The sequence below is a fragment of the Balaenoptera physalus genome (assembly GCF_965194825.1).
Source record: "Balaenoptera physalus genome assembly, chromosome: 1".
Taxonomy (NCBI): Eukaryota; Metazoa; Chordata; class Mammalia; order Artiodactyla; family Balaenopteridae; genus Balaenoptera; species Balaenoptera physalus.
In genome coordinates, this window is record NC_138882.1 from 49641996 (window position 1) to 49654922 (window position 12927).

The 12927-nt window shown below is 48.4% G+C and overlaps 1 protein-coding gene across 1 annotated transcript in view; it reads right to left on the bottom strand.

Moving 5' to 3' along the window:
- Positions 1–241: 241 nt before the first annotated feature.
- The window catches only part of CACNA1E (calcium voltage-gated channel subunit alpha1 E), a 560326-nt gene continuing 547640 nt past the window's right edge, over positions 242–12927 (bottom strand). The window contains exons 49-51 of the mRNA XM_082473793.1: positions 12124–12304; positions 10995–11185; positions 242–9453 (exon numbers count right to left, since the gene is read on the bottom strand). Of these exons, the coding sequence (XP_082329919.1) occupies positions 8911–9453; positions 10995–11185; positions 12124–12304 (915 nt within the window). The 3' untranslated portion in view covers positions 242–8910. The remainder of the gene's footprint in view (positions 9454–10994; positions 11186–12123; positions 12305–12927) is intronic.

The following is a 12927-nucleotide window of genomic DNA, read 5'->3' on the forward strand; positions in this document are numbered from 1 at the left end:
TGGGAAACTCTGGAATTCCTCATAACTAGCTGGGCTGAGCAGACGCTGACATCCAGAAGCTGCTGCCCATTTCCCTTGAGAGTCCTGGCACGGCTTCACTTCCATGATCTCCCTTTTGAGTGGGAGCAAAGAAACACATTGAGTGAGAGAGGGAATCAGGCTGATGAATTCTTTACAACAAGGTTTTATTTATTTATTTGCTTTGACCCCCCCCCCCACCCACCCAAAAAAAAGAAACATCAAAGTTGTTCATCTTTCTTTTATTTTTAATGGTTTTCCTTTTGGATCCAAACGAGCATTTATATTACAGGGTATCCACCTGGTTAACATGCAGTGCTGAACTCTGGCTTTGGGAGAGATGCACCAATACCGTGGGCAGGCCAGCACTGGCTGCCATTCCAACATGGTCACTGAAGGGGCATCAGGCTGGCACACCGCAGTGGTTGCTGCCTGTAAGGAAGTGTCTCAAGTGCCTTGACTCACACGTGTTTTGTAATGCAGGTGGCAGCATTTTAACAGCCTAAAGCAGATCACCCAATTTCCCTCTTGGTCCCATCTGATGTGCTCATTCTCTAAGAGCAAACCAAGCAGGAGGAATGGCCTGACCTTGGGTCCCAAAGGACAGAGGGCATGGCCCGGGCACCCTGTTGTCCACTTCCTTGCAGTGTTATCTTTTGACGCTAGTGCACCATGTGGAGTTTGAAATCTATTCCTGATAAAGCTTATCTCCCGTCCCACTCACTGCCCCTCCTCCCTCTCCCCTCCTATGGTGCTTGTGCCACTAGGAAGACCAATGAAATCTCTCCACTACTGGCACTACTATATTGAAGACATGTTAAAGTCATCGAGATTGTCTTCAGGCTGCTTGAAAGCAAGAACCTCCTTTCTCTCCATCTCCCGGGTCTGGAAAATTTTTTTCTGGCCTCTATTAATCTTCTGAGGCCTTCAAATCCACTACCTAGAGTGGAAAGAACCCCTCTGCCCCCGATATCATGCTAACAAGTTGACCTGTGATCTGGCATAAATGAGGATCCCAGGTCACACACCTCTAAGCCTTCCTCTACCTGGGACCAGCTGGTATTTCTCACCTTAACCTTGTCTTTGTTCTAGAGCTTGTTTTCCCCACCTCTACCCCATTCGTCCCAGCTATGAAATGTCCTGCACACTTAGTGCTTTAGATTTTTCTCCTCTGTTTGTTTTTCTGGGTGAGTTCCAAATCTTGGACTCAGTTTGAGTGGAGATGGACGGCTCTCTAATGTCACCAAGAAGGAGGTTCCTCTGCAATCACAGCACTTAGGGTGGCTTTGTATAAATTTTGGTTGGTCACAAAACCCCAGGGTAGAAAAACACTGATTGAAGTTTGGCCTGCAGGCTAAGTATATATCTCCATGGGTAGCCATTAAAATATAATACCTATGTTTTTACTAAATCTGTTGGGATCTGCTTAATGCTACATAGCCCCAATATCAAATGTAACTAAGACCAGAACTACAGTATACTTTAACTGGCAGTTAGATTACCTTTTTTAGCTCTCATTTCCTATTACTTTTATTTTTTTAAATTGATTAATGGCACTTTGAAGTTTTGCAGTGTGTTTTTCCTGCTCATCTCTTATCAAGATTTCTAATCGATTTTCAGTGGCGGTTCTTCTGTGCTACAGGCCATCACTAGACGAAATTAGAGTACTGGAAGGAAAATTGAGTCACCAAATAAGGTCAAATTTGAATCTGGCAGTTTTGACTGATTTAGTCTCCTTGCAGTTTGGGGGTCCCCCTCTGAGTGAACCAAGAAGGAAGTGGTACTGCCTGGTACACATTCTCGGATCTGGTCCAGAACATAGAGAATAATCCATCCTTATCTCTGACAAACTGGCAGAAGAGAGAGAGAGAGAAAGACCCACCCAGATTTCCAATGCTGAGTAGGAGAAGGGGTCTCAGTGAGGATCCTACGTGTTAGCTTGTGAGCATTTGATCTAAGACTGGCTCAGTGGCCACAGAGGAGACACTGGACTGGGAAGCTCTGAGCATGAACACTCAACTGCCTTCCTGGATTAAAAAAAGAAAGTCTGGATTTTTGTTGCTGTTGTTGTTGTCAGCAAGCTGAGAGGAAGAGGAAGGGAAAAGGGGAAAACTAGAGGGTGAAATTAAAGTAAATCCTGGATTCAGGATCCATTAAACATGAAGTTTCTTCCAAAAAAAAAAAAAAAAAAATTAAATGCTTAGAGCAATGCCAAGAATGTCATGGGTCCTAAATGGGATGTAGGGAGTGAAGATTTTTCTAAACTGATTTGTGGAGACTAAGTGCTTTATTTAAATGATGAGTTAGTAACTTACTTGCAAACACTTGACACACCCATGAACTAGCCAAGCATTAGTATTTTAATTTTCCTAATAAGGGAAAGAAAGTAGAGAGAGGCGATACCCTGCTGAAGGCACAAGTTAGTACAGAAGGCTGGGATAGAGTTTATTATTTTTGACTTTCCATAATTTTCATTTACCAAATTACTACACCCTTTTAAAAATTTTTTATCTTTTCATCAAGACATAAATTTTGTATTTATTGGTTAAAGATGTCCTAGAAAAATTCTGTATCCATTCTATTATTTCCTTGGCTTTCCCTATGATTTCAGAGTTTTTCAGTCTTCTAGATAATATGTTAAGTCCCTAAAAGGAGAAGAGACAGAGAAATGAGAGACAGAAGCTGACCTAGAAGGAGAAAGAAGACAAAAAGGAAACCAGAGAGAGAAAATAGAGCTGGTACTGTGTAACCTCAGATTTTGGACTTAAATATCACATCATTAGATTGGACAGAAATTAATTCCTAAAGAGAAGCTAATTCAGAAACAATGCAGAGCACACATTTACCCTTCTTTGATGTTCTAGAGCAGGTCTCTTACCAAAAACTGCAACTAATCAAACAAACAAAAAAATCCAACTAAAAATAAACATAAATCCCATTATCTCTTTTTACCTGATCTACTCAACTCTTTCAAACCCCCAGAAATAAGAATTCAGGGACTTCCCTGGCGGTCCAGTGGTTAGGACTTTGCCTTCTAATGCAGGGGGTGTGGGTTCGATCCCTGGTCGGGGAGCTAAGATCCCACCTGCCTCAGGGCCAAAAAACCAAAACATAAAACAGAATCAATATTGTAACAAATTCAATAAAGACTTTAAAAATGGTCCACATCAAAAAAACAAAAAATCAATCTCAATAATATATTTACATCACAGCATGACTTATTATAAAATCTCTTCTTGCATTTAGAAGGTCAAGATACCAGCCCCCCTATTTTTAGCATGGGGGGAGGAAGTAGGAAGAAGCAAGACTATAAAAATAGAAGCGCAGTTTGGGGACACCCCAGCCTCACCAGCAATGTGATAGGACTCTCCTCTGAGTACCATTCCTGCTTCTTAACTAACTGGCTTGAATTTTAAGAGCAGCTTTTCAGGCCCTTGGGTAGGTTGGAACAATCTATGAATCAGTTATCTTTGGCTTGGAGTGATCTCTCTGGGATGCATAAGTCTCAGAGGCTCAAAGCAGAAGGGACTCAAGAAAAAGACAGCCATCAGAAACCAGATGGTTCCTTCCGTTCCTAGTCTTTTCTGCCCCCAAGTGGTACATCTATATCTCTGACGGGGTGAGTTGTAGCACATGGCAGCTGACAATCGCCCCAGCAGGCTGGAGCTGAGCCTGCCACTAGAGCCAGCAGAGAAGCCACTGGCTGCTGCTCTGTTGGGTTAGACCTGCCTATGATGACTGGGTGGTTCAGAGAGGAAAAAACAAAAATCAAAAAGACAACACTCAGGGCTTCCCTGGTGGCGCAGTGGTTGAGAGTCTGCCTGCTAATGCAGGGGACACGGGTTCGAGCCCTGGTCTGGGAGGATCCCGCATGCCGCGGAGCAACTAAGCCCGTGAGCCACAATTACTGAGCCTGTGCGTCTGGAGCCTGTGCTCCGCAACAAGGGAGGCCGAGATAGTAAGAGGCCCGCGCACCGCGATGAAGAGCGGCCCCCGCTTGCCACAACTAGAGAAAGCCCTCGCACAGAAACGAAGACCCAACACAGCCATAAATTAAAAAAAAAAAAAAAGACAACACTGCTGACAGAGGCAGTGTTTATCAACGTGGGATCTCCTCTGATCGCCTCATGAAAATGTTAGGTCGCAACTCCTGAGTTAATCTCGTTTGGCTTTTGTTAAAATAAGAGTCTCAGTGTGGATATATAGTTATCTAAACTGGGACCTGATTCCTTATGGGTCTCTTGTCTGTAGTTAAACCATCATGCCCTGACTGGCCACTTGCAGGGGCCCCCTGTCCTCATTTCCTACAGCATAAAGTCCTCTCCTGAAACTCCAGGGAAGTACTCAATGCTCTGGAATCCACAGGGGGAAGGACAGACAGGATGGGTGAGAAGCAAGTGAGGAAGAATCTACCCTAAGGCATGGAAACGCCTCTCTTCACCCTGATTCTCTGCATACACTGGCACTGGGCCTTTAAGATCTCAAACGTAAGAGACATGAAACTGATAAAAATAGCAGTGAAAGTTCCTTAACCTTCTCATAAAATCTCAGCAAAGTAGGTGACTTTCTGCTCCCCTCCTGTTATACATGTACCCCTTTTTCAATACAACCTCATAAGATGTATTATAGCTGAGCTTAGAAATTAAAGAATCTCTCAACTTATCCCTGGCTTGACCCACTAAAGAAATATTCTGTCCAAAAACGAGACATCTAGAGCAGGCTTTAGAAATAAGGATGTAATGAAAAATTGAGAACTTTCTTAAAGCATCAAAGTTATTCAATTTTGTTCCATTACTCCAGGAGAGACCTGATTTCCCTACGATGGGCTTTCATCGAGTATGTGGACGTTTCATACACACCAGCAAGAGTTCTGCACATTACACTATCTCAGATCATCTTGTACCACCAGGTGAGTCCCCGACTGTATTTCATGAGGCTCAAGCATGCCCTAACGGCAGACAGCCCAGCAGAGGCAGGCAGATCGGCAGATAAGCTTGGATTGGGTGGACTTAACCATCTCAGGAGTTGGGTCATTACTAACATGTGGCAAAACAAGGGCTGGGATGGGAGGACAGAGGGCGCCCAGGCTCATCACAAAGCCTATGTGAAGGAGGATGTGTGGGGAGGATGCGTGCCGGCCTAGTGGTGGAACATGGGGTCTTCTCTTTGTGGTGCCAGAGTCAAGGGAAGGCAAAACCAGAAGATCTGGAGTTCAGCTTCAGAGAACTGCTATCAGTGATTTCGGTACCTCATAGAAACACTGAATGGGGAGAAGTGAAACCCAGATTAGAAATAGATTCCTCAGCTAGAAAAGCACACAGCCCCACATTGGGCAGCTGTGTTCATGGCTCATGTTGAGCCTGGGGGACCCTCAAGGGTACCGTCCCTTCTCGGTGTAGGTAAGTCTATCCTGACCCTGGCTCACAGGGCACCTTGGCCTAGAGCCTAGAGCTCTACCCCCTTGTCTGAAGGCCTGCTGGCACTCTGCCCCCTTGGTGACTGAGACAGGCAGAGGGTCACACATATGCGTACACGGAAAGAGAGATGAATTCCCCACCAGAAGTCTGTCTGGAACCTTAAGTGAAAAGAGGAGTATCTAAACACAAACCTAGTTAGAACATCTCTCTGCCTTGGTTTATTTTCTTTTCCTCTCCTTCCTTCTTTTTCCCATCCTCTCCCCACTACCTCCCTCTTTCTTATTTTGAGGGGATCCTGAAGTCTCAGGCAAGGGAAACTGGACAAACAGCTAAAGATTCTTCGGAGGGAACCTACAGTGCTGAGTTTGATCACGCTGTGTATCTCAAACACTGGTGGTGGTTCTGTTTTGCTTGGAATTTCTCAAGATGCTGCCATACTTTTTAATCCAAAGAGAAGCGCAGGTTTTGAGATTTAAAGGGCGGGGGGGCCTCTTTTCAAGGGAAAGAGGCAGAATCTGACACCTAGGAATGGATCTCCAGGTTGGCTATTGGGGGGAGGTTAGAGTTCATATTTATTCAGAGGTGGAAGGAAACCGTTGTACGATTATGCTGATGCGTTCCGTGACTTCATAGAAAATTGTCTTTTATTTTCTGGTCTTAATAGAAGGGTAAATGCAGGCTAAGGGATTAGAAACCTGATTTCTTGGTCAGGGGGAGTTGAATTAAAGAGATGAGTTCATAAGTTCATGGGTACTAAAAAAGCCCAAGGAGTTGGTCAGGGGCCTGCATCTATGGTGCAGTATGCCACTTTATTCAGGACTCAAGTGCTTGTGTGGATGGGAGTTTAAGGAGTTCAGGTGTCCAGGAAGGTTTCCTGGCACAGCAAATTGAGTGTCTGTAATGTTGTTTGCAGGCAAATCCCACTTCTGGTAATTGCTCTGCCAGCCTCAGTGTCTCCTGTTGCAATGGTGTAAGACATCACTTCAACACCCATTCTCAAAACACAATGCAATAGACTCGCTGGTGCAGAATGGCCGTCCTGTGTCAGCCTTTCCCTCAGGAAAGCTGCATTTCCGAGGTGGAAGAAAGCAATTTTGTGCGAAGCAGCCCATAGCAGCACTTTGGCAGGAAATGACACCGAGCAGGGGAAACCTTTAAGACAGTACAAGGCCCCGCGTCTGAGTCTCAGGTAACAATCCCGCCTGTTAGAATCAGGGTGTTACAGAGTCACACTCCCAGGTACCCCTGAGCACACACGTGTGCCGAGTGGGAGAGGAAAGGGAAAAAAGACGAGGGTTTCAGAGTGGGAGGCCTACGTCTCTGCCTCACTGGTCTCCTGCCCCGGGACTGCTTTGGTTTAGGGGCTGACTCTGGGCCGTGAAGCTCCATCCATGTCTAGGACAGAAGGCAGGGCCATCACAAATGATTTTGCAGCCACAGGGTTGAATCTGGCTTTTCAGAGCTGATACGACGATGCCTTATTTCTATTTCAACAACAACAACAAAACAAAATAACCCAAGTTCATAAGAAAAATAACAGCCACTGACTGCTCCTACCCAAGACGTGAAGTCGTCTGCCTGGGCTGGAGGAGGATAAAGAGTTTATCCGCTGCGATCTCAGTTGGGGGCCTCTGAGTCGCCCCATGGAGGGTCCCGGGAGGCAGGCTCCTGGCTGGGAGAGGAGGGCCCTGCCTGGTACCCCCTCCAGGAAATCCTTCCACCTAACAGTGATGGTGCTGGAGGACTGGAGAAGGACATAAGGGGGTGGTGCGTTTCCACCGAATGGATAATCGATACAGTTAAGGAGCACTGATCAGCCAAGAGAGGGCTCTATTTTTTCTCAATGCTTATGAGTTTTGGGGGTTAGGAACAATGTCCTGAGGTTGTCTTCTGCTCAGCTCCTACTTCAGGGATGGGTAAAGCCCAGGGGAATATTCAGGACCACTGGGGCCCCAGGCCTGTCACCTTGTGTACTGAGGCCCCACTGGAGCCTGCTTTGCTAGAAGGAGCAGCCCGGGTCTAAGCTGAGGTATATTTACTCATCACCTTAAAGTATCCTGACAAACTGACCCTCAATCACAAACTAGCTGCAGAAGCTGCCCGTCCAAGGGTCCCTCCCTCACGGGAGCTTCTCAGTAAACTCAGAGGGACTCTCTCATGGAAGCTTGTCTGGTTGCAATCTGTTGGCCTTTCTCATCTCTACGGAAGAAGTCCCTACCAGGTGATGTGTAGCTCACCTTGGATGTGTGTGGGCTACCCTCTTGGGGAGTGGCTGGGAAGGCTAGGCCACTGGCACTTGGGCTCACTGGCCTTGGCACGGCACTGGCCTTGCTGCCTGGCAAAGAGGTCTTCTGCTCCTGGCCCAGAGTCTGGGCTGACATTCAGCCGGTATGTGCTGGGCCGGCTGCAGCACCATTCTACATACTGAATTACCTCTATACTGGTTGGAAAACTGACTCTGCCTGAGCCCCTTAAGTGCCCCCCTGCCACACTCAGCCCACCCTCGGGGCTCCCCCGTGCCTGGCATCTCCCGGGCTAAGTAAGGCCTGTCATGGCATGGGGCGCCAGTGCTAAGGCCGGACTCCACTCTCATCAGCTGGTGCCCTGGTCACACGGGTTGTTAAATACTTTGAAAATATCACCCTTACCAGAGCCTTCGGCACCTCCCTGGACCTCAGGGGACCTCCCTGGCCTATCCTAAGTGAACACAGCACCTACTGAGTGGGCGACAGGCCTCACACGGGACTGTAGCGACCAGCACCAGCAGCTCTCCGCTCCTTTGCCCCCTCCGCTACGGTGAGGGCGGCCGGACTATGGCTTTGCTCACCCAGACCAGCTCTCGCTGCTGCCACCACAGCACCCCGACCCCTTCCCCTTTCTCCTCCCTCTCTGCCTCCTACCCTTGACATCCAATGCTCCTGAACTCAGCCTGTGCTTCCTCTGGGGACGCAAGCCACAGGATAACGCATGAGATGCCGTCGTGGTTGGCCTGGTGGCAGGGGTGCTGGCCGAGGAGGAGGGGCTGGTGAGGGAGGAGAGTGCTCTCCCAGGGTCTCCATGACTCCCCAGTTAAGAGCCAGAATGTCTTCCAGGCTTCTCAGGGCAACGGGCGTAGCCACAGGCTGGCCCGACATCCCCACGGCTATAGAAAAGTGGGAAGGGGCAAGGGGAAGCAAAGCCATCCTCGTGTCCCTTCTCCCCTGGGAATAACCCTCCATGTTCTTGTATATTCTTTCCCCAGCAAAGAGGCAGAACTATGGCAGTGCCCATCTTGCCAAGGGAAATACAGCGATTTGGTGGGTTTGACCGGTTTTCCTTCTGTCCTTCCCTTCCTCTTCTCTGATAATGCACGGTGTCCTTCTATCTTCTTCCTCCCTCTTCCTCCCCCCACCCCCGGGCCGCACTGGCTTCCCAATTGGGGTCTTGGTTATCTCCGTGTTGAGAGAAGAGCATGCATCGGAGGGGGGAGCGGCCTCTAGCATTTGTCGTCTTCTTCCGTATCACTCAGAAGGTCGCTGACAGCTCCGCACATCACGCCTGGTCCAGGCCCCCCGCGCCTCCGCCGCCGATAGTGCCCATTGGGCATCTGCCAGCTGTGCCGCAGGGGCGGGGCTGAGCCGATGGTGTTGGACCGGCCGAGGCTGGTAGCCACAGCTGCTTCAAAGGTGAGCGTCTCCTCCTCGCCACAGTCCGAGGCGTGGGAGTCTTCGTGCAGGGCCAGGTAGGGCTCAGAGATGTAGCGCTGTGGGGAGGAGGGGTGGCCCTGATGTACGTACCGGGGGTTGGAAGACTCGGGCAGGCTGGCGTCATTGCCCTCCAGAGCTTGGGAAGTCAGTGGGGAGCCGCCCTCGCTCCCATCAGCAGGTGGGGAGATGCTCCCAGTGTGTCTGAGCAGGGAGCTGTAGGAAAGGAGGGGCCGAGGCTTTGGAGGGACGGGTGGGAGCTGCCGACGACTTCGTCTTGGGGTGCTGGTGTCAGAGACGGAGGGGATGGAGCTTTCACTGAGGGACCCTGTGCCCTGTGCGGCAGGAAAAACATGGCATTTTAGCCTGGGTTTGGCATCATTCTTACTTGGGACCTGGTTAAGGTCCCTAACCCCTCCTACAGAGAGCCACCAGAGTCCCCTCTGCTACCAGTCACATCCACTCAGGGACGCAGAGATTACAGGAGACTGAGGAGCCAGTACCATCGAGACCAGGGTATGTCGACTTTCAATATGCTTATGCATCTCTGGGGTCTTGTTAAACTGCAGATGCAGCTCAGGAAGTCTGGGATGGGGCCTGAGATCCTGCATTTCTAACAAGCTCACAGGTGCTGCCAGTCCATGGAACAGACACGTTGAGTAGCAAAGATCTGGAAGCTCACTCTCTCTAGCACGTGGCACGTTGAAAGAAAGACTTGAAGCTTTTGGGAAAGACAACTACATGAAAGGTAAACGAATGCTCTAGAGTTGCTCTGTATGGGGAACGTTCTTGGGAATTGGATCTAAGGCCATGGCAAATACCTTCCCTCATCTTCTCTTTTTGCATCTGGGTTTTCAGTGGCGTGCTAAGACTAACTTGGCTTCTACAACCCCCCACTCATCTGCTGGTTCAGGCCTGACTTGACCTGTTCACCTATTCCCAAGCGTCTCTGAGCCCAGGGGTTGGTAAATGGACCTCCAGCTCGGTGTTGAGGCTTAAGGTGTGCGTGTAACCTAGGAACCACATGCTCAAGATCTCCTGGGAGATTCTGGCGTCCTTCCAAGTGAAGATTTCTGGGTTCTACTTTACAGCAGGTCTCACTACTGAAGCAGAAGGCTTGAGGTCCCAGGAATGTGCACTTATAACAAGCCCTAGGTGACTCTGTTCTGCACTAAAACTCGACACCACTGCTCTAGAAGTAAACTTCTCAACTGCGTCTGAAAGTTGGCTGTGGAAGCCCTTCCTCTTCCCCACTGCTCACTGCTGATGGGTCTCACATCTGGACTCCGAGAGTATTGGAGCAAGGTAGGGCAGGGAGTGAGGGATGGTAGTCAGGAGGAAAACAGGGCCAGAGAATGTTTTCACACAGCTCTGGTAGTTATATCTTAGACCTAGGCTGCTGTTTCAGCAACAGGCTGGAAGGAGAGATACTCTTCCTCTTGGGATGGCTGGAAGCTAGAATTGATCTGACTTTTGAATCCTGTGTTGAGAGAGGAATCACCATTCCAACCAATACTAAGGGTCATGCGACTGGTCAAAACTTTTCTGGCTAAAAAACCATCCTTTCCTCTGAAATCTGCCTGAGATATTTATGAACTTATTTGTTGTGATTTTGTGACTCTGGATTCTGAGAACCAAGATGGAATGACCCCTACACACCATTGTCTTTCTTGGGAGACTCTTTGGTTTCCTGTGAATTCATACCATTTCTGAGTACACAAGTGTTAAGTAAAAAGCTAACCTCTCTGCACAATGGATGCAGTTTCCTGTGAAGCTGAGGTCTGTGTGGGTGCTGGATGCCCACATTTTGCACCTAATGTTAACAGCCCGCCCCTCCCTGTCTTCTGCAGAGGCTCAGCTTCCTCTCCATGCTCACCGGTCTGTTGGGGGTCTGTGACCTGCCCTCACTGGGAGACCGGGACTGATGACGTTCTGGGGACTCCCAGTCGGCCTGGGTCCCTCGCTCCTCGGAGTTGCAGCGGGACACGTCGGGAGAGAGAAGATGCTTTCGCTCTTTCGATCGTCCCCGCTCTCTGCCCCCTGAGCGGTGGGTGTCGGACTTGTGGCCTATGAGAGATGACAAAAGCAACTATCATAACTCTGCCCATCCTGGCTGCTGAACACAAAGATAAGTCTTACAGCTTGGGACCAGGCCCCTCAAGGACCCTGGCTTCTGCAGACATGCCAACAGGTGATCTGAAAGGGAAGAAGGAGAGAAAGACTGGAAAATGACCCTTTTGTGAAGAGGTAAGTGTGCAAGCCGCCACTGGAAAGACTTGCAAATTCAAGGATGCAATCACTCTCTACTGCTTCCATTTATGCTAGATACAATTAAGGTAGAATCTCTGCCAGCAATGTGGCCCAAGAATCCTCTATGTCCTAAACATGGGTGTGTAACTTTTTAGAGGGAAAATGGCATTAGCAGAAGGGAATTAAGAAGTGGCTATGAACAAAGTAAGCACAGTTACTGTAATGCCCTAGGACTGAAGTCAAAGGATTTCACTTCTAGTCCCTTCTCTGCCACTTACTGGCCCTATGATATGGGACATGTCACTGCTTTTTTATCTTTGTTTCTTCACTTAGTAAAATAGTTTGAACCAGACTAGTGATTTTCTGTTTCTATCTATATGACCCTTTTCCTTAAAAAACAAAACTCAAATGCATAAAACAATTCCAGGTAGTGCAGTTAGTGGGTAAAGCTCCGCCCTTGCCAGGGGGTCTCTAATGCATCCCTAAGGCAGTGGAGTGGTTTTGTAGAAGGCCCTTGGGAAAACTCTGTTTTAATGATTTCTATAGCCCTGCTCTGGAAGAAAGAAATCTCATCAGCCTTTGTGATGACTAGAGAGGGTTTTGTTGCTTTGTTTCATGATGTGAGTCAGACAGGAAACCCCCTTTGTTAAGGAGCATTCTTCCTTCACTCTCTGCAAGCCTATCTTTATCTGGATTCTGTTCCCGTGATTTTCAGTTCTTGTCAGAAAAGAGGCAAATGGTGAAGACTCCCTCACCTGAGTCAGAGTTCAGGCGGTGGGCTGACAGCCTCAGGGAGGAGTGGTAACTCCGGCGACGCGACTTGTAGGTGTTTTCGCTGCTTCGCTCCATGGAGAATTCCTCCAGCCAAGAGGAATTTGAACGCTTTTCCCGAATAGTGGAAAATGAACGTCTCATGGAGCTAGGTTCTGTCACCACCTGGAAACATGAGCCCCCAGAAGAACACAAGGTATGGATTAATTACTGAAATGGTCTAAAAGTAAGGAAGATGTAGGACTGAGATTGTTGAAGATTGCAAATTGTCACCTCCCATAAATGCCTCTTGCTCAGACCTTAGCTGGAGGAAGCTGTTTCAGAAAGTGTCTTTACGTTAATATAGTCACTGGGCTGGTGCAGGGCTCCTCTTCATGCTCAGGAAAGCAAGGAGCTGAGGGTCCTGTGCAAGCTGCCCATAGAGCCATCTACCCTGGAGACTCAGCCAGGACCTGCCATGAACCTTGAGCCACTTTGAAATATGCGAGGGCAACTGTCAAAAAGTCTCCACCATGAAAGAAGCACGGCTTTGCCTTTTGTCTTTTGCCCTCCTCAGAGAAGGCGCCACCTTATAGCGCTAGAGCTTAGGAGAGCTTGTAAATGAATAGCTCCTGAGAATGCACTGCTCTCTCTCGATCAGTCCCACGCCAGCTCCACCTTAAACTCTGGCATTTTGACTTGCCACAGATGTTAAAACAGATCCACAAAAACTTCTTGTCTCTGTCAAAACTTGATGTAAGACAGACAGACAGAAAAAATAAGCCAGGAAAACAGACAAAGAAATGAGG